The sequence below is a fragment of the Xiphophorus maculatus genome, chromosome 10, assembly GCF_002775205.1.
Source record: "Xiphophorus maculatus strain JP 163 A chromosome 10, X_maculatus-5.0-male, whole genome shotgun sequence".
Taxonomy (NCBI): domain Eukaryota; kingdom Metazoa; phylum Chordata; class Actinopteri; order Cyprinodontiformes; family Poeciliidae; genus Xiphophorus; species Xiphophorus maculatus.
In genome coordinates this window covers 9,651,824-9,672,488 of record NC_036452.1, presented here as the reverse complement: position 1 = coordinate 9,672,488, position 20,665 = coordinate 9,651,824, and the positions used below count along the sequence as shown (strand labels likewise).

Genomic DNA, 20,665 nt, shown 5'->3' with positions numbered 1-20,665 from the left:
ACGTGTTTTTTTTTTTTGTGCAAATTTTTAATACGAGGAAAAGAAACAATAAATTACAGGAAATATGGATAAATAAATATTAAGCTGTTTGAGCAATACCTCCATTTAAACAAGCAGTTAGAAAACGGGTCAGAATGAAGGTCCAGGCTGCGTTCATGATGATCTCTTTAACTCCGTTTACACATTTACAAACCAGTTCAGCACTGCTGGGATTTATGCAACAAGATTTGATAAGAAATGCTCATTTCTTCCCTCGTTTGATTCCAGTTGCAGTATTTTTTTTTAAGGTTTTGCTGCATTTCTCTCCTGGAGAAACAGTCTGAGGTCTTAATGCGCTGAAACCAAATACTGCGTGGAAAAAACGCATCGGGTCAATATGACTCAATTAAGCCGTCATAAAGGGAACAGTCCAAGCACAGGTAAGCCTTCTGACTGACTCAACCTGCTTGAAGTTTGGGCCAAACATGGGAGGAATCGGGGGACCGTCGGCGCTGAAGGCAACAGAGTCGTCGTCACGGTGATGGCTCCTCCGACGCCTACAGCCCCTTCAGGGATGAAACTTTCTTCTTCCGAGCCGCCAGCATCTCGTAGAACGGGTCTTTGCTGATGGCGGCCCTGCAGGTGAGAGGAGGAGTAGTAGAAGAAGAAGAAGAAGAAGTAGAAGTAGAAGAAGAAGAAGTGGAAGAACGACAGTTTACATCAGTGATTCACAGGCTGAGCGCAAAGTTTGGTCTGTGTTGTTGCGTTTGGTCCATTCATCCAACAGAATAATTTAAATGACAAACTTCTGTTTTAAATATCCATTTAATTACTAATTCTGGTTTTACTTGTTGGGTTTTTCTCAAATTCAAAAGTACTTTGTTGATCGTAAAGGGAAATTTAAGTAATTTTAAAAATTATTTTCATGTGATGAATTGATTTTCCACGACAGAATGATACTAAAGATACTAACAATATTGTTTTCTCTGCAAACGTTGTGTTTTTCTGTATTTCGAAACCTTAAACCTGAAGTAGATATTTATCCAAACTTATTTGCCTTTTTTTAATCTTATGTTTTTAAACATTTGTGGCACTAAATAAATCTTAATTCAGCATCATAGGGGAAAATATGACTCACACAGTCGTAAAAGTTGCAGATACCCGTTTAATCTGTTTTTCGTTTTCGCAAACAAAACTTGAGTCAAAAATTATCAACAAGTCGTATGAAAATAAGTTAGAAACGCCTGAAGATTAAACAAGATTTCATGAGTTAGAATATTTTTACAATCAAAATACATTCACAGAAAAAGTAATAATGTTCGACCAAAAAGTTAAAACACAGATTCTAGCTAACTACAACCACCATCACTTGTCCAACTCTACAAAACATTTAACTTTTTATTCTTTTGCTTTTAAGTTTAATTTTCAAAGGAAACGCACGTCTTAGTCCAAGTCTCTCCAATCAAACTGTTAATTTACGAAATGTAAAGACTGAAAATTATAAATATTGTTGCATTTTAAGATACATTTTCTTATAAATTTAAAGCATTCTCTATATTCTATGTTTCTAAATCGGAGCAGAAGAGTCACAGACAACCATTTGTAAACAAAGTGTCATTTCTTTTCATTTTAAGCTGTAAGCAAATTTAATTAAAGAGATTTGATCATGTTTGATGCTCTGGCGCTTTGATCTTATCTAGAAATGAGATTTGGACCTTTGAACATCATTCTTCCCCTGCTCTGTGGTTCTGATCCTGTGCGGCAGAAGAAGTTAAAGGTCTCACTTGATGCTTTTGATCCACTCGTCCTTCTCCTCTGCAGTCGGAGCAGAGATCCTGTAAAACGTGTGGTTGCCCTCGACGACGCGGCCGTCCGCCTCCGTCTTGCAGGCTTTGATCACCTGGTATTTGTTGTTGGGGATGAAAAGCTCGAAGCAGTTCTGGGAGCGAGGAAAGACAGAACGGGTCGGAAACTTTGTGTCGAAACACAGAGAAAAAAAACCCAAACAAACAAACAAACGTTTTCTTTATTTCATCCAAAATTAGAATTTGAAAACCGCCGGTTGCAATAAATCAGTTAATTGCATGATAAATAAATTAAAATGAGCTTATGTCTCTCTCTGCCAAAAATAAAATTCTGTACTTTTTATTTGTCATTTCAGTTGTTTTGTTTATTTATTTTGGATATTTAAAACATCTTCCAATGTTTAATGTTCTTTAGAAATGAAAGTTTATTGGTCTTTGAGAGAGAGTATTTGCATTGTTACTTGAATATGGTCTCAAAACAACAATATCATTGTTTATCGCGATAACTTCTGACACAATTTATCGCCTGCCATAATTTGTTATGATATGCATCATTTTCATTCAGTTTCTGTTCTTTTACACAAAATCGCAATAAAATACATTAAAGTTTGTGGTTGCAACGAGACCAAGTGTGATCTAGCTTTAGGAATGTGAAAACTAATTTTTCCGTTTGTACCGAGAACCACAGAGTAAAGAAAACCGTTCAGTTGTAACTTTTAAGAGCTTTTTGTTTCAGGATAAAAGATGTTTAAGGAACAATGAACACCTCTGGATGCAGATGAATGATGCGACGACACATGAGCTGTAAGTATGTATATTATATTGGCAGAGCTAAAGGTATAAAAGCTGGTGGAAATAATTTTAGAAGCTTAAATTATAGATTGCACAAACATTTAAACAACAATAAAACAAATCACAAAAACATTTGTCTAACCCGGGCGTATTGCAGAAATCTTAGGTTCTTTGTCAACTTTCCATGTTTTTTTGTTGTCGTTTCGTTTCAATCTGATTCTGAACCAGATGTGGAAACTTATAAAATAAAAGGTTTACCGGTTTCTTTGAGTCTTCAACTTCTCTGATGCTGAGATTTTCCAGTGGAATAATCCCTCTGGGTTCCTTATCCTTAGGAAAACAAATAAAACAAATAACACTACAAGAACAGGCTTTACAAGAACGCAGCAGAGCCTCCATCTGCCAACCAGCACTCACTGTGGTGTATTCAAAGTAGTAGAGACAGTTATCTGTGAGAATGAACCAGCGTCTCTTCCAGGTCTTCACTCGTCCACCTGAGGACAGATGAAACTTCAGAAAACCGACGCGCTGCCACACAAATCAGCAGGTTAATAAAAGTACAGCAAAGACTGCAGAAGTTAAAATGCCACAAGCAGATGTGGATTTCACATCAGGACGAAGCAGCAAAAAGCAGAACGTGAACTCCAGGGTTTGTACAGTAAAATTCAAGCACTTTAAGCATTTTGAAGGCAAGTTTTCAACATTTTCCATCACCATTTTGGAGATAAAAACCACACAAATCAACTTAAAAAGACAGATTCAGTTCATTATTATATAATCTAATTTTTTACTGTTATTAGTAATATCTCAATATTCAGGAATAAAACTAAAATATAACAAAAATTTTATGTTTTGAAATCTCTCTTTCTGGTGAGAGAAAATAAAAACGTTAATTTAACAACAAATCCCCCAAATCCAGTAACTTTTGTTAAAGTATAAATATAAGAATCTTTATTTCATTGACACAAATCAATAAATCATTGAGCTATTAGGAATGATAAATATTCATTATATTGAAACAATCCAAACAAATCATGTCAAGATAAATTACCTTCCTGCTCAAACTAAAGGCTTAAACACAATATACAAAGAAAGTTGCAAATAAAAGAAAAAAAATCTCTAAAAATGTTGTTTTAGCAAATAGAAATAATTTTAGTAATTCTAACTAACATAAAACAAGACAATTTTTGTCTGATTTAATTTCTCCTGGTTTGTGTCTTGCTATAAGGTGAATGAAAATATCTGGTTTAATCAAATGTTAAATTTCACTTCATTACCAAACTGTGCAGTTTGAATACCAAGAACTTTCCCAACCTTGAAAACACCAAACTGAATTCAAGCATTTTCAAGGATTTCGACCCGTACGAACCCTGGAAGTGGGACGTTAAAGAGCGCCTGCAGCTTTATTCTGGGTGCAGCTGTGAAGGAAAGCGAACACCCCCCCCCCCCCCCCCCACACACACACACACGGAGGCGAAGCGGTGCAGTGAAGGTAAAACGAAACAATACGTACCTCCTGGAGCCAAACCATGAAACACAAACAGGAAGAACGTCAAGAGAAGAAGAACTTCAACACAAAGCAACAACAGCTCTCTGTCTGTCTAATTTAATACATTTAAAACAACAGGAGGAAACATACCGAGTTTTAGCAGCCAGCCTTCTCTGTCGGGGTTGAAGAAGGTGTGTGTGAGGTCGTTCCCATCATCCTCTGGGATCTTAAACGGTTCATTCTTGATGCTGTCGTACAGATTCTGCAGATCATGACAACAGACATATAGTCTTATTAAATCTAAGACACATAAACACACACTAAAATAAATAATAACAGTCAACAAACCCTCCTATTCCATTGAATTAGATTCAAAACAAAGTCAAAAGACTGAAAAGGTTTAGGCTGAAGCTACTCAGCTTACAAGTGTTCATTAGAAATAAATTTAAACTAAATTTAGTGTAGGAAATATGAACAGAAAACACAGAACCAACATTTAAACCCAAAAGAAGAACAGAGGAACAAAACACAAAAGGATTTTAAAAAAGTAAGAAAATCACCATCTCAAAGATTTCAATCAGATTTCAAATATTTAAGTCCCTTTTAAACTGCGTTATGTTATTACTTAAAGATATTCTGACAAACTATTCACATACTTTTTAATTTAATATTTATACTTGACTGTTTTAAGTTAAATTTCACTCTTAGCTTGTATTGTCATCCTTTTCCTTAAACAATTTCTGAGTGTTTTAAGCAGCACATTATTTTTTACTTTGTGCAGTTTTATAGTTTCCCAACTCAGCAAACATTAACTAGATAAACCAAAGCTTTGCTTAATTAGTTTTTAATTGGTTATATTCAATGTGATTTAATATCTTTATAACTTTTTTTTGGCAGAAATTAAATATGTTGGAGGTTCTATAGTTGTTTCCCCAGTTCTCTACAAAAAAAAGTAAAGGTTTGTTGTAAAGAGCGTATAGAGTTTCACTGCTGAATGTATGTCATGATGATGACGCGCACACACACGCCCACGCACAAGACACACACACAGGACACGCACACACGCGGTCAGAATATGGATTATAGAGTAAACATGGAAGCCGTTTACAGGAAAAGCGCAGCAGGGATTGATTGTGAATAAAGCTGCAGCTGCTGATGGAAAAGCTGTGGTTACTGCTTGAACTTTGACCTCCTGTGGTGCTGTGGTCACCATGGTTCTGTTTGACATTAGCAGGAGAACAATAGCTTCAACACAACCCGCAAGTCACTGTGTAGAGACAGTGTTGAGAAAAAAAAAGTGTTTGCATCGTTGCAGGCTTTGCTTTGATTTAGCTTTTTAGTCCCACTCAAAAAGCAGGTCTACAATAATCATAATAATAATAATAATAATAATAATAGCAAAAATCTCTTTAAATGAATCCATTTTACCTGAGTGAAGATGGCCTCACGATCTTTTACAAATGAAATAAAATTAGAGTCAAATATTTGCACAGCAACATTTTTTTGTTTGTGCTGTTATCGCTTCACAAATATTAAATGTTTCCAGAAGTCAAAGGTCAAACAGCCGCCATTCCCCTGCTTGGATCTCTGAGTAGCTGCCTCTCAGACTGCCAGGATCTCATCGTACTCTCGGTCTCTGACCCTGTTTGTCAATTGCTAATAAGAACGATCGATCCGCCATCGTCATCATGGAAATCCTCACTGCACCCAGACTGCGCCTGCAGGTTTCCCCTCTTCGTTTTCCAGCTCAAAACAGAGCGCCACTGCCTGCTGCGCTCTTTCTTCAAGTAATCCTTTATATACAGAGCAGAAACCACTAAGCTAAAAACAAGTGGATGCCACTAGTCGCTCCGATATCCAAACTTTGTGTTAATTTCGCCTCAGCAGAGGAAGGAGTTTCTCAGAACAAAGTGAACTGGACTCACTCTGAGCAGATCCTCAGGCAGATCTCCTCCGTCGTTGATTCCTCTGTTCATGGCAGTGAACCTCTGAACTGACGGTTTGTCTCGTACGTTCGGGTTGTGCAGACTCGTGTTCAACATGATCACGGCGAACGACAACACGTAACATGTATCTGGAAAACAGGCAGATCTTGGATGTCAAGTTTCCACGGTAAACTTCTAGGTTAGGCTTTAATGAGAATAAAAATATATTCTGTTTCCAGATGATTTTACCTGGAAATGATACCTGATAGCTGCTCTCTACAGGTTCCAATACAATTTAATTCAAATTCCCAGACTCAGAGTTGTTTACATTTCATACAAGAAAGGACAGAAGGAAGGAGGACAAAAAGAAAGGAAACAAGAAGGTAATGAAAAGAGGGGAGGAAAGATACAATTTAGTCTAGAAGGAAGGACAAGGAAATGAGAAAGAATAAAGGAAGGACACAAGGAGAACGGAATAAAGAAGGATAAGGAGAGAGGAAGGACAGAAAAAGGGAAGGTAAGGCACAACGAAAGACAAAAAGTAGAAGACATATGGGTAGGCAGAAGGGAAAAAGGAAGGAAAGAAAGAAGAAAAGAAAGGAAGAAAGGCATACAACAATAAAGGTAGGAAGGGAGGAAGGAAAGTAGTAATAAGTAATTAAGAAAGGAAAGAAGACAATAAGAAAGGAAAGAAGACAATAAGGAAGGAAGGAAGGAAGGAAGGAAGGAAGGAAGGAAGGAAGGTAGGTAGGTAGGTAGGTAGGTAGGTAGGTAGGTAGGTAGGTAGGTAGGTAGGTAGGTAGGTAGGTAGGTAGGTAGGTAGGTAGGTAGGTAGGTAGGTAGGTAGGTATCTGGAATCTTTTTAATCCATTTATTTTCTTTTTAAAACACGTATCCTTGAAAACACTAAAATAAAATCCTATTCTTCTGCAGACTTTTCCCACTCTGAACCCTTAACGTTCCTATGTTCACATCAGAACCGTTCTGTGCTTGAATCGGTGACCCGGCGCTCACACACCGGTGCTCTGAAACACGCCCGGGTTGCAGTGGCAGTATCTCTGTGCGAACGCCTCCATCATGCGGTCGATCTTCTGGGCCTCGCCCGGCAGCCTGAAGCTCCACAGGAACTGCCGCAGCGCCTGGACCAGGTTCAGGTCCGTGAACTCGTGCAGCTCCAGGAAGGCGTGCAGAACCTTGATGTTAAATTCATCTCTGCACGACACACAGGATCCCACACAGACACACACCCACAAGTCCACATCAGACATTAGAAACAAAGAAACAACACGGCATTAAAGCTCGCCTGGAGCTGCTTGTGTAACATTATGAATCATAATTCCAATAACGTGAATTAAATAAGCGCACCTCTCCCCCAGATAGTCGCCGATGGCCGTCTTGTTGAGGCCCTCTCCTTTGTAGAGAAACTGAGCGATGTCTTCGCTGGTGTTTTTCAGCAGAGAGCTGTCGATCAGGAAGCGAATACCCTGAGGAGGAGAAATGAAAACGAGCAATTCAGCCTGAGGATCTGAAAATGTCAACTGAATAAGAACAAAATTAGTCTGCTTCAGCACTCATGGGCCAGAAAATTATCATTTTTAATAACTAAAATCACCAAAGACTGAGTGATTGTTTTTACCTACGTAGTCAACAATAAGCTAAGTAGGGGGTCAGCGCTTTAAAATAAAATCTCCAATTTTTCAGATTTGATTTCTCGCTTTCTTTTCTAAAAACAGGCAGAAAATATTTTCAAAAAGTTTTATTTAAATCATTCCTTCTGTCCAGACTATGAGAATTTGTTTAATTGCGATGATGTTGTAACATTAATTTAAGTGCTGCACGGAGCGTGTTGTTCTTTCAGTCTGTGTACTCCAGCTAAGGATTAATCAATTACTAAGCTAATTGATGATTATTTCAAAAATTGATTCATCACAATTAATCGTTTCAGCTCCACGCTCTATGTTGAATTTGTATTTCTTGGACATTTTTAGCCTTTGAGTAGCTAAAACAGACTTACATCTATTCTGTTCTCAAAGCTGCTGGTGATCATCATGTCATTCATATAAATGATCTTCTATGTGGTGTAGAGTAAAAGGTAGAAACAGCTGCTTGAAATACAGATTTAAATGTCTGTAACCGTTTGTGAAATGAAGAGATTGACTGATGCGTTCACCTTTGTGGGGTCCATGTTGAACTTCTTCCGGCCGATGGCCATCTGTTTGTTCCTCTGCATGCTTTTTCTGCAGTCAAACGACACAAAAATACTCTCAGCACTTAACAATAAATGTTCAGTTTAGTTCTGCAAATATAATCTCATTTTAGCAACTCAATGAAATGGATTGAAGCAAGTTGATGCATAATCAGAACATCGTGTAAAAGGATGACGTAAACAAGTTTTTTGTGTCTGTGAATGTAAAACAAAGGCTGAGCAGAGCGGCGCTGCCTACGCACAGAAATGGCATTTGAGGGACACTTTACCTCTCTTCAGTCAGGCCCAGGTTTTCAATCTCACTGGTCACCTCCGCTATCTCATCCTTCAGCCTCTGAGAGGCGACAGAGAAGAGGAACAGGGGAAATTTGGTCAGCTTCAAACCATAAAACAAAAACATAAACAGTCACGATTTAAGTTTATTATTAAAATAGATTGCATATTTTTTTTTATTGACCAGCTCATCACGACCAGAACCTCCTACTCTAGTGACAACCCACTAAACCTCCTAAAAAAGTGCCGCCATGATTCAGTTCTGACCCGACAGAGCGATTCCGCCTCTCAGCAGGAGTTTTGTGAAACGGCCTCGCTCTGCAGAGATCTGCTGCAGCACCTGTTCTGGGGTCATCGCTCACCCCCTCTTCCCTTTGCTGACCCAGATTCATCGGGCCGCCCCTCCCTGACGCCCTCACAGGTCTGCCTGGGTGCTGGGGAGAAGACGGGAATATGACGGATCAAAGACCGACCGGCTTAGTGGAGCTGCTCAGGCAAGTCCGAGGTTATGAGAGGAAGGAGAAAAACAAGGACCGCAGGGTTCCTACGCACTTTTAAGACTCAAATTCCCAGCGTTCCCAGTCCTTTATGTTCATCTTAAAATATTAAATATAAAGTTTCACCATGAATTTAAAGCAGATATTTCTACAAAAAAAAAAAAAAAGTTAGAAAACTAAGGAAGGAAAGAAGCAAGGACAGCAGAAAATGGCATAAAAAGAAAAAGAAAGAAGGAGAGAGGGGGGTAGGACTCAAGGAAAGGAAGCTAAGGGAAAATGGACCAAAGGAGAAGAAAGGATATGAAATGAAAGGAAAGAAAATACATATAAATAAAGTTGTAAAAGGATATGGGGGAGGAAGAAAAGAAAGAATGGACTGAGGAGAAAGAGAGAAAGAATAATACTTGGTATTAAAGTAAAACCAGTTTTTAATACTTCTGTTTTTTCTCACACTTTTTCTTGGAAAATATCATTAAACTAAATTTGATCTGTTTTGCAGTCGGTGTAATGAATCCTGTGAGCAGAAGACTGAAGAACAGAAACAGAAGACAAATCTGGAGTCAAATATTTAAAAAAAATCTAAATACAATTTTTTACATTTATTTCTGAGTCTGTTTCCCAGAAACACAGAAACAACGCACTCTCTCTGTGTTACTGCAACATGTCATGGTTCATAACCCATCTGTCCCCGAGGCTGAAAGTGGGCGGAGCTTCGGAGAACAACATGACATTCATCAGTTTGTGCATCATCACCGCCTGCAGGCTGCAGATAGAAAACAGCCACTTCAAATCACCAACTCTCATAAAACTTTGATCTGGATACACTTAAATATTTTTTTACACCCGTTTGGCTTTTTAATCACATTTTAGCAGAATGTGATCTTAATACCCAAGATTATTTTAGAAGATCTTGGGTATAGTTACTAAAGTCTGGTTTAAGGACATTTTCTAACCTGAAACGGAATCAAGTCTGCAAAAACAAAACCTCTCTATGATGAATATTGATACATGAAGAAACCTGCCTCTTTTTGTAGTCTTAATTACTGCACTCTTAAACCCTTCAGTCTTTAAGACAATACAATTGTCCACTTTCCCACAGGTAATATTGTCCAAGTTTAATTTTCCATGATCTCATGTTTGTGAAGCTAATTAAAAATAGTTTATAACAGATTCATTATTATTTGGTGTTATCATAGGCTACAGATTCCCACTGCAGTAAATAAAAAAGCTAATATTTTTGTATGCGTTCTTATTTTAAGAAAATAAAATGTAAAATAAATGTACAATGCATGTTATGTAAATAAATGCAGAAATTCTATTAAATACATATGTAAAATATATATCTTTATTTACTTGAAATAATTTAATTGTCAATGCTCATCAAATAGACCCAAACATGTAATTACTTAACCAGTTTTATTACCAGTTATACATTTTAAAGTTAGCCAGACAGACTAAAGAGTTTAAAATATTGGTGCTTTATTCATTTTGTTGTTTAAAATAAGAAAACCATGTTTAATGGCTCTCTAGAAAAAACAACATTTTGCTCCTATAATTAACGATAGACGGCTAGAAGCTACATTGAGCTCTAGTGCAATTAGTTCCTAAACAAACCATCAAGTCCCAGTCTTCATAGCTCAACAAAATGATAATTATGACTGTCCTACTCAAAGCCTAGGCTAAGATCACAATATTGTGATGCGACCTTAAATGAGACGTTATTGTGCCCAAAAATCAAACAAATCTGCAAAGAAATACTCGGTGCCAGTGATTACAAGCACTATTAAATTTAAGGAGTAATTATTTCTCTTCTCAATGAATAACGCCATTTGAAAACAGTTTTTAATCTTTGATATATACTGTATATATTTTGATATCTGAAACACATAAATGTGACAAAAAAAATTTAATATAAAAAAAGGACATCTAGCTTTTTTACAGTATTGAATTCTGACAGTAGGTATTGCTGTACTGTCCCTTTAAAAACAAGGTTAACAAGTTATAAGCTGATTTATCTGTAAAGGGGGCATAAGCAGGAGGGAAACTGTTCCTGCAGGTCGTCTATATGTGGGGCTCCCCAGCCCCCAAACAAAGAGGATCATCTGCCTCGTCTGTGTACAGTGATCATACCCTTTGACCCCCATCAGCCCAACTAGACTCGCTGGTCCAGACATGAAAGTCTAATTTCACTCAAGGACAAGGGGAGGAGACACAGATTGGTATTCAAACAACGAGGAGAAAATGCAAACAGCAGCTGCAACCTCAAGGTTTCACATGTGAAATATAATCCGGGTTTTTCCTGTATTTTATAAACAACTCCTCTTGAAATAACCTGGCTTTAAACATCCATGGTGGAACAACCCCATCAAATTATATTTGTAAATGATGTACTTTCAAGGTTTCTCCCAGAAAACCGGCCAAGTCTGGTGGCTGGGTGCTAGGGCAGTCATTTATCCAGTGGTCCGTCATGTTTTTGAGTTAAAAATGTTTAAAGTTGATCGGAAATTTGAAAATATCACTTGATAATTAAATGCTATTGAAAGATTGGAAGATTAATACAAACTATAAATACACCAACTATAAAGTGTTAAAAATGCAACCATTTTAAAAATACTTAAGTAGATAAGCAATATTTAACCTGGTGGGGGCACAAGTAAAGCCTGGTGGCCCGCCAGGCTTATAAAACACTGGGGGAAACCCTGACTTTCTTCTCATGCATTTGGGTTTTTAAAGTAGATAAAAGGTAGATGAGCTATCAACCAACTCTCATGTTAAACCAATTGCTTTCTGAAGGCGGACTGGCGCTCTAATTTTAATATTAACCTGAGAACTTAACCTTGTAAATGGAGCTTTTTATTATTTATGAAACCGTCTCTTGGTTTCGCTGCCATACACACAGATTACTTTTTGACCTACAAAGCAGCAGTGAGCGTCAATACTTTCTATGTTACACATTTTAGGTAATTAACTCTCCAACTCTCTGTTGTACTGTTGACTTTCACTCCTCTCCTCGCTTCTTTCATTGGCAACGGTGAGTATCAAGATGTTTTTTTGACTTATATGAAGCAGTATAATGTAATTTATCTCATTCCCCCATTAGTTTGTTCATTTCTTTCCAAAATCAAAAGTGAATGGAGAGCATTGGAAACATCAAACTTCAGGTCTCACCACAGATTCTTAACTGGATTTTAGATCTATGCAACTTCTTCAGAGTTACACCGCAAATACACAAATGTTATTAAATGTTAGTAGCTTGTTTTAAATAAATAATTCCTTAATATTGGTGAAAAAGTACTAGTTCCACTGGCAGATTATTTCTCTTGTAACCAGACATTTTCCCCATGTTATAAGTGAAATAATCTCCCAGAGGAACTAGTACTTTTTAAATAATATAAAGCAATCTGGCTGAAAAGCTACTTTTAAGTTTGTACACTTGAAATAAGATATTTGCAGTAGAATCTAGACCAAATAAACTTGATAAGATTTTGTGTTTTTGCAGTGTCATAGGACAGCTGGATTTATGCAGAGATTAAATTACACACAGATGGACTGGATTTACCAATAAGGTGCCTTCTGAAGGGAACTGTATTTTATTTAGGGGTATCAGAGGAAAAGAGGTTCAGAAAATACAGCATTATGTTCCATATTTAATCAATCCCTGCTCTACCATATAATATTCACCAAAACAAAAACATTTAAGATGAAGGTTTAAATGTGTGTTTATGCTAAAAACAATATATATATATTTTTACTTTAGGAACTAAGAAATATCACCAAACTGTTTTTATTATTATACACACACTCATAGTCAAGATTTTTTTTTAAAGTGCAACAAGAGTGGGCACAAATCTCTAAACACAAACAATGATTCTATTACTAACAAAGGCTTTAGATGAAATCCGTTTACAGTTTGAGAAATGATTATGAGAAATAGAAACAGAATTAGCAGCTCAAGGAAAGTCTCAGAGTCGTACTTACCTGTATGTCCTGCAGCAGCTCCTGTTTTCTGCGGCGGATGCTCTCCAGCTCCTGTCGCTCCTCTGGACTCAGGTCATCAGGCACTGGGGGCAGAAACGAATCCAGCACTCAGGCACAGAGATCAAATATTCCCTCATCCTACACACAATGCAATTACAGCATACACACACTTCAAAACAACAGAAGAACGGAGACCCGAGAGTCCCACTGCTCTGGTTCACTATGGCAACACAATCTGGGCTCCATCAGATTACACCACCAGTTACCACAGACACCAACAGGAAGACGGATTCAAGCTCATTGCCCAAAACAAACAGGACATAAAGCTGAAATTATATCTCGACTACAATAATGATGCTCTAATAAAAGGAGGGGGGAAAAAATTAATATTAAGAACAAAGGGAGATTATAAAAGCACTGACATGTCAATTTAGCTCTGAGCTGTTTTATATGAGCAATAGAAAGACTTAGTGCACTAATCCGATAAAAAACAAATATTAGTTTAAAACAATAAAAGTGGTTAAATGGTTTTATCAGCGCTCGTGGAGCCAGCAGACCTGCACTTTTTCCCCCCACACAAAAGTTAGTGTTGAATAAAACAAAACCAGGAGGAGCCAGCTGAAAGTGGACTAAATTCACACAACTATAAGACTTAATAAATAGAAAACTTAAACAATTCTTTGAAAGATTTTTTAATCTTATGATTACAGATTTTGCCACCACGAAGTAATTGTTAGTTAAAATAATAAACAAAACACTGAGTGTTAGACTTCTAAGTAGTGATTTCTGTGATTAAAGAATTATAAAAGCTACAACAATGGAAATAAATAAGATGCGTGTTCTTATTTTCTACTAGAAATTGTTTAATAATGTGAAATACTCTTATTAGAATTTTATTACACATAGTGTCTACTAATCTCGATCGCTCTGGTTTACTATTTGAAGGAACACTAGGAAGAACTTTGTAATCCTGTCCTTTTATTTAAGAAAATCTTAAAGATTTTATTAGTGATTAGGCATGTTTTGCTTCACTTCCTGGATTTGGTTCAGAGTCTAGACCATGGCAACCAATGAAAACTAATCTTGGATTCACCAAAAAACTCCCAGTGGACATATTTCTGTAGGTGTCAAATGTGTGTTTTGATCTTATAGTGAAAGAGAGATGGTATTGGCTGCTTCGCCTCAAAGTCTTTGTCATGTGACCTGCTCTGCTCTGTCTATCTGCAGACAGCACCTGAGATTTACCAATTCAATTTCATGATGTTTAAAGCAAAAGAAAACATTTATAAAGAAGAACAATCAAGTTTTGCCCACATACAATGAACTGTAGCGGTACCAACATGCTCTAAGGTGAGCATTGTGTTAGCCTAGCATAAAAACAATATTTGGCAAATAAATATTAATTCCTAAGTTACTCTGATTAGCATAGGGGATTAAAAAATATTGAACATTTACCAAAAACAACGAAAGAATGAATTAGTTTGGTTTATTGTTTATTGTTATTAACTGGAGAGATTTACACTTTCAGCAGAGTAAAATACCAAAACCAAAAAGCTCCAACAAAAGGAATGTCAGCAAAATAAGTACGGGAACCAAATTTCATGTCATACTTTACAATTACAAGCTCAAATTACGGTGTTGGCTTCCTCCATGCTTGGAAAACACCCATACCGAGTGTGTGCTCTGATAGAACAAAAGTTCATGTACCACAGACACACAAAATATTTGCAGAGCCATGATAAATAGACCAACGCTGATCTGTCAGAGATAGTCTGGTGGTTTTTCTCAAGAAAATTTACGTAAGAAGAAAAGGAAGAGGAAGAAGGCCGGCAACAGGTGGGAAAGTAAGATTGTGGTGTTTGTGGCACATTCACAGTTTTTATTCCCAGACACAGCAAGCAGTAGTTAATTTATTATTTCATAAGGTGGCTTCATCAATGTTTTTTAAAAAACATATGTAAGCCAAGAAAATAAAAGCAGAGAACGAGCAATTAAAGTGGAGTAGCAACCAGTCAGAGGACAAATCAACCTCATTAGAGGAATCCTGCTGAGGCAGTTCAATCAGTTCATATTGTTCAGTTCTCTCTGCTTACATGACAACGTTACTCTGCAGAAACAGGGCACACAGTGAGAACAGGCTTTATCACCACTAATGCATGAATCAGGGTCACTTAGTACATCAGCTCCATTTCACATGGACTACATAAATTATCAGTATATTTTCTTGGTCAAACACAGTAGACTAAATCGCTAAAAACTCTTTGTTCCAACTTGGCAGTCTTTAAAACTTGCAGAAAAAAGTGGAATGGCTGCTACAGTCAAAATGGGGATATTCGTCCAAATATTTGTACATTAATTAAAACCTACAGATACAAATAGCGCAATAATACAACTAGTAAAGTATAGCCATCAATACTTCTGCGTTCAAAATCTTGTAACATTCAATTCAAAAATAATTTATGTATCCTAAAGGGAAATTAAATGTTGTAGTGACTCATGTTATTCAAATATCTTCAAACAGTCAACGTGAATTGTGATGCTGTGGGCTGGAATGACCTCCGGTAGCAGTCAGTCTTACATCGAATCTGAAGAAGCTTCTGACTGACATTCTCACAGCTTAATGTCTGGAGCAGCACACATGATATTCCACAGCAGGAAGTCCTGGATGATACCATCAGTTTTTGGAAAGCACTGCTAATCCACCTCCTTTTCTACTCCTCTGAGATTTGGGGTCAGAGTTCATTTGAGCTTTTAGAGATTCTAATCAGCTGCTCCCAGTTGTTTAAATAAAAACTGGCAGCAGTAAGATTACACATTTCACTTGCTTCCAAGAACTTGCACTTATCTGCTTCAAAATATTTCAGGTTATGCCATCATACTTATATTTACAAACAGGCTTTTGGCTGGATGAAACTTATAACGGTTTTTCTTCTTCACCAGATTTAAAAAAAAATGTTAATGTCTAACAGGAGGATTAAGAATAAAGCCACATAAAACTCTGATCACCAGTCATGCCAATGTCACATTGACCCACACCTACACTGAGCTGTATTAATCAGTACTGAAAAATTAAAAAAGGAAATAAATTTAATGTGGAAACCATGATGGTTATTTTCTTATGTTTTTACTCTGAAATCTGTGACGATCAACTGTTTTTGATTTATGCAAATCAGATCAACGCGTCACAAATGTACAGCATTAGTTTTAGAAACCTTTTCTATAACCCTAAGGCATGGATGTGTCAAATTAACCCACCCAAAAAATACCCACAAATGTCTGACTTCAGTTTAGATATGATCTGGTGCCAGAACACACCCAATGACGCACTAACTAATCACACACATCCCCTTGTCACCCAGAGGAGGCTTTAAGTAGGCCGGAGCAGCTTTCATTATTAACCTGAAGACCAGAAAAACACATGGTTGTAAAAAAAACGGTAGCGAAACTGGCATTTACTCACTTCCTCTGATCGTTTATTGCAAGAGGAAATAGGTTAGATTGTTTATAACAGCTTATAAAGCACAATCCAGACACATCCTACATAAGTACACTTTTTAAAACTCAGCTCCACAAATCACAGAGTTTGCAATTGTTCTGCAACTTGCAACCCTTCATTGTTGCAAAGCTATTGATGATCAGCCGCTCTGAATACGTTTGTTCTCCATCCGCCTTCCCTGCCTTGGTGGTAAGCAGGTGATGCATCACATCCTTTAAAATATGCACAATAATCAATCTGCAGCTACTGTACCGTAAGCTGACGTTTCCTGCTTTCACAAGTTTTCTAAAGAAGACGTGACAACTCATGCATGCACACTCTCATCCTGTTTCAAGTTTTGGCATAAGAGAAAAAAAAAACATCACGCAGAAGTTAAGATGACGCACTGAACACCTACACATTTGTGTCACAATCTTGATGATCGTACCAGAAAACGCTGGCGTCTGCTCGGCTTCTTCCCCACAGCTTTTAAAGGTTCCAGAACAACAACTTCAGACCAAAATAATAATAAAAAACCTCAGGATGGAACTTAGTCACCAGTTTCTTTTAGACAGGTCAGTCCTGCGGTTCTTCAGTCACTCTGCTGCTCTAATCTCTTCATTACTGCAGACGGGAGAGGAAACGGAGCCTGCCAGAAGCTAAATGAGGACAAACTGGTTTTTTTAAGTGTGTCTCTGAAGGAGGAAAACCCTTAAACTCTCATCGCTCTCCCTCCTCCTTCTGGCCATCTCGCCTCCTCCCTGCTCCATCCCTTCATCCATCCATCAAGGAGTGGAGCATCAACTGCAGGCTCCCTCCCTTGGCTCGATGAAGAGGAAAGGCATGTCTTTAAAACAACCGATGGTAAAAATAAAAAAAACAAGCAAGGCACAGACACTAGATTGTTTTGTTTTAGCTCATGTGTTTGTTCACATAAAAGAACATGACCCGAGACCAGAGGCAAAGCAGTTTGTTTGTGATAAGAGAGAGAAAAATGCTCCGTCAGGCACTGTTCACAAGGCATCAATTGTCCATTCCGGATTTGGAAAAAAAAAGGGAATAATTGTACATTTTAGAGTTCCCTGGCCTGAGGATAACTGGCTCAAAAGATTGATGTAATCCTGCCCCGATTACTGATTGCATTCATTCAGCCTCGAGGCTTAGAAGTCCAGTAAGTAAGAACTGGAAGAAAGGAAGCAAAGAACAGTGGGTAACAAATGTAAGCCTGAACGTACAGGAAATGAAAACATCCTAATGTGACCGAGAGAGAAACTGGGGAAGTTTTGAGAGTGTGAGCGAGTGAAAAACTAAAGGTGAACCAATCAGTTTAATAATAACTGAATAATAACTATGAATTGAAGCATCCATGGTCTAGACCCGCTGGTCGGTGTAGTCGCATGGGGCTGGAGTGGTCCACCCTGAACAGGTCACCAGTTCATCACAAGGCCACACAGAGACTCAGAGGACAAACAACCATGCACACACTCACACCTAATGGTAATTTAGAAAGTCCCTTTAACTTAACAGTCATGTTAACAAGAACCTGGAGCACCCAGAGAGGCAGAGAGCTGCATTTAAAACTATTGTAAGAGTGAAAATTGGAGTTATGAAAATGTAAAATGTTTTGGAAATGTTTTATTTTGAAAGGCTCCCCGGATGGGGGGGATAAGTGAATGTTGGGGAACAGGTGAGTTCAGGAATAGCTGTTGGAGTAGCGGAAAAGAAATTAAATGTTCGACACTGAGAAAGAGCTTAATTGTTTCTGTGGATTATTCTACAACGGAGAATCAGTATCTGGACACCCACGAATCTTACACTGGTGGCAGCAGTGTCGAGTTTGGGACTCTTCTCACGGTTTGTCGGATTTGTTTTTTGTGTGCGCGAGCTAGCCGTTACTTAAGTACAGCGTCGGCGGTTGCTACCTCTGTTTTTTTTTTTTTGTTAGCTATCAGTGTTACATAGGCGTTTTGCTTGGATTATACAGTTGTATTCACCATGTCAGAGGACGACAGGCCAGCCACATCCAACCAACGCATTCCGGTTGTTTCAAACAGGGGAATCTCACTCCCCCCACCCTTCTGCAACAACGGCCGTGAGTCGTTTACACTGTGGGCTCGCCTCTATGAGGTTATTCAGCAAGCCCGTTATAAAGACAGTACCGTGGATTTGGACACTAATCTGGCTCTGGAATTACCTACACTGTTGCCGCCTGAACCTTTTATACTGTGGGACAATTTACCCAAGGAGACACAAAGTTCATTTGAGGCTACCAAAAACATCTCCAGGACGCGTTTGGCCAGAAGGAAGTCACTGCCTCATTTCAGACCTTTCCCAATACACGTCATCGGCTGCCAAATGAAGCGATGGAAGTCTATGCTGCAGATATATGTCGTCTAGTGAAAGGGGCATTCCGTGATTTTGAGAAAAATGCGAGTGAGTACATGAAAATGTCCCGTTTCATTGCTGGTTTGGATCAAGTGCCACGAGAGTGGGGTGAGGACGTTTCAAGAGGCTTTTGAGGTTGCAGCACGAGCAGAACGGGTTCGTCAGGCTGCTCGTTTAATATCACCTACATTGCCAGGTGCTGCAGCACAAGATGTAAGCACATCCCCTTCTGTAAATACTATTTCCAGTGAGCAAGCGTATCTGAAAACTGCCATACATGACCTCACTAGTACTGTAAAGGAATTCAGTAAAGAACTAGGGACACTAAAGTTGAAGTTGGATAACAGACAGTTCAACAACAAGACAGTTTCGCCAGCCCTCCCCTGAGTATGGACACCGATCTGGGCGCAATCAAAATGATAATCTATACAGCAGGGGGTATAGATCTGGTTCCCCTTCTTTCAGGGCCAGCAGTGAAAAATATTCACAATCCAGTGGCTTCTACAATGAGAACAGTAGAGGACGTCACCAATCACCTGGGAGACACCAATATGAGTGGAGGCGGAGGATGTCATGTTGACATGGACCAAACTCGCATAACCACCAACTCAAGTCAATTCAATCAACAGCTCCAAGTGCCATTTGATCTGACTGACGAACACTTGTCTCCTGTGGAAAAGTCTCAACTTAATGACCTTTTACTAAAGTACATGGACATTTTTAGTAAAAACCCCAACGATTTTGGACGAACAGACATTGTAAAGCACAAAATTGATACCAGCACTGCACCCCCTGTTCGTAAACGAGCTTATCGCACCTCACCACAAATGCAGGACATCATGGACCTCACCAAGCTCCGCCCACCACCGACCCACGTGACCACAAGTCTCACAAGCAAAGCCTCGCAGCGCGTTGTTTCTATGTAAACATGACTCGATTAGTCCATCATTTCTACCGGATTTTCACAATACATCATCCACTACAATGGACAGAGGAACTAACAAGTTCATGTCATCATCTGGGAGGAGGTTACTGGTTTCTCAGTCACAAGCTGGTTGCAAGCCTGAGGCCAGCAGGTGTCAGTCAGTTAAGGTAGATCTGAAATTTGGTTTGATGACGTCAATATGAGAAGCTACAGACTGATAGGAGGAACCAAAGAGCTCTGTAAAGGTAAAGGCAAATCTTCTGAAGTTGGGATATAATTAATTTAATTTCACATAATTATCGCGGTAGAAGCCATTTGTTTGTTAAAATTTTATCAAATATATTTGTTCTATTTGATGTTTGTTGTGAATGACATAAACTCACAAACGAACGAGGTAATTAGTCCAACGTTTAGAAACTACAGCGGCTGTAATGAGCCACAGCAAAGGGAAACAAAGGTAAAATAACCCGAACAGGTGATCAACTCAAAACCACTCCTACCGTTTTACTCTCTTTGTAGTTTAAGCACACCTGTTACCGTGGCAACCGCCTGCGCCCCGCAAGACGAGCAAAGATTACGTTAAAAACATAACATTCAGTCCGTTACGATATCAAGTTTCCAGGCTTGATATTTATTTCTCGATTATTAATCAGCGCTTCCTTGAACACAGCGATGGTTGATTGACTAGCTGTACTTGGTGCTAGAGTGGCTAACACGAGTAACAGTTTAGTCCAGTGGTTCTTAACCTGGGTTCGGTCGAACCCCAGGGGTTCGATGAGTCGGTCTCAGGGGTTCGGCGGAGCCTCTGCCGCGGAGGTAAAGACACACTTGTGTAAAGTCGTGATGACACGCCCCGCTTGGCCATCACTGGCTGCGGAGGATCATGTTACATTGCTCGGCCAATCAGTGCTGCGGGGAATTTAGTGCGCAGTATCA

At 38.5% G+C, this 20,665-nt stretch overlaps 1 protein-coding gene across 4 annotated transcripts in view; it reads right to left on the bottom strand.

The window, feature by feature from the left end:
* Positions 1 to 20,665, bottom strand: part of LOC102231734 (cytohesin-1-like) — a 35,128-nt gene continuing 14,463 nt past the window's right edge. The window contains exons 1-12 of one of the 4 annotated variants that reach the window (XM_023341149.1): positions 16,838 to 17,126; positions 12,945 to 13,027; positions 8,466 to 8,530; positions 8,161 to 8,227; positions 7,356 to 7,474; positions 7,009 to 7,202; positions 5,991 to 6,139; positions 4,215 to 4,327; positions 2,994 to 3,072; positions 2,835 to 2,906; positions 1,764 to 1,918; positions 2 to 615 (exon numbers count right to left, since the gene is read on the bottom strand). In XM_023341149.1, coding sequence (XP_023196917.1) covers positions 537 to 615; positions 1,764 to 1,918; positions 2,835 to 2,906; positions 2,994 to 3,072; positions 4,215 to 4,327; positions 5,991 to 6,139; positions 7,009 to 7,202; positions 7,356 to 7,474; positions 8,161 to 8,227; positions 8,466 to 8,530; positions 12,945 to 13,027; positions 16,838 to 16,841 — 1,179 coding nt within the window. In that variant the 5' untranslated portion in view covers positions 16,842 to 17,126 and the 3' untranslated portion in view covers positions 2 to 536. Of the gene's footprint in view, positions 616 to 1,763; positions 1,919 to 2,834; positions 2,907 to 2,993; positions 3,073 to 4,214; positions 4,328 to 5,990; positions 6,140 to 7,008; positions 7,203 to 7,355; positions 7,475 to 8,160; positions 8,228 to 8,465; positions 8,531 to 12,944; positions 13,028 to 16,837; positions 17,127 to 20,665 lie in introns of those variants that run through there. The other 3 variants (XM_023341150.1, XM_023341147.1, XM_023341148.1) reach the window with 3 other exon arrangements.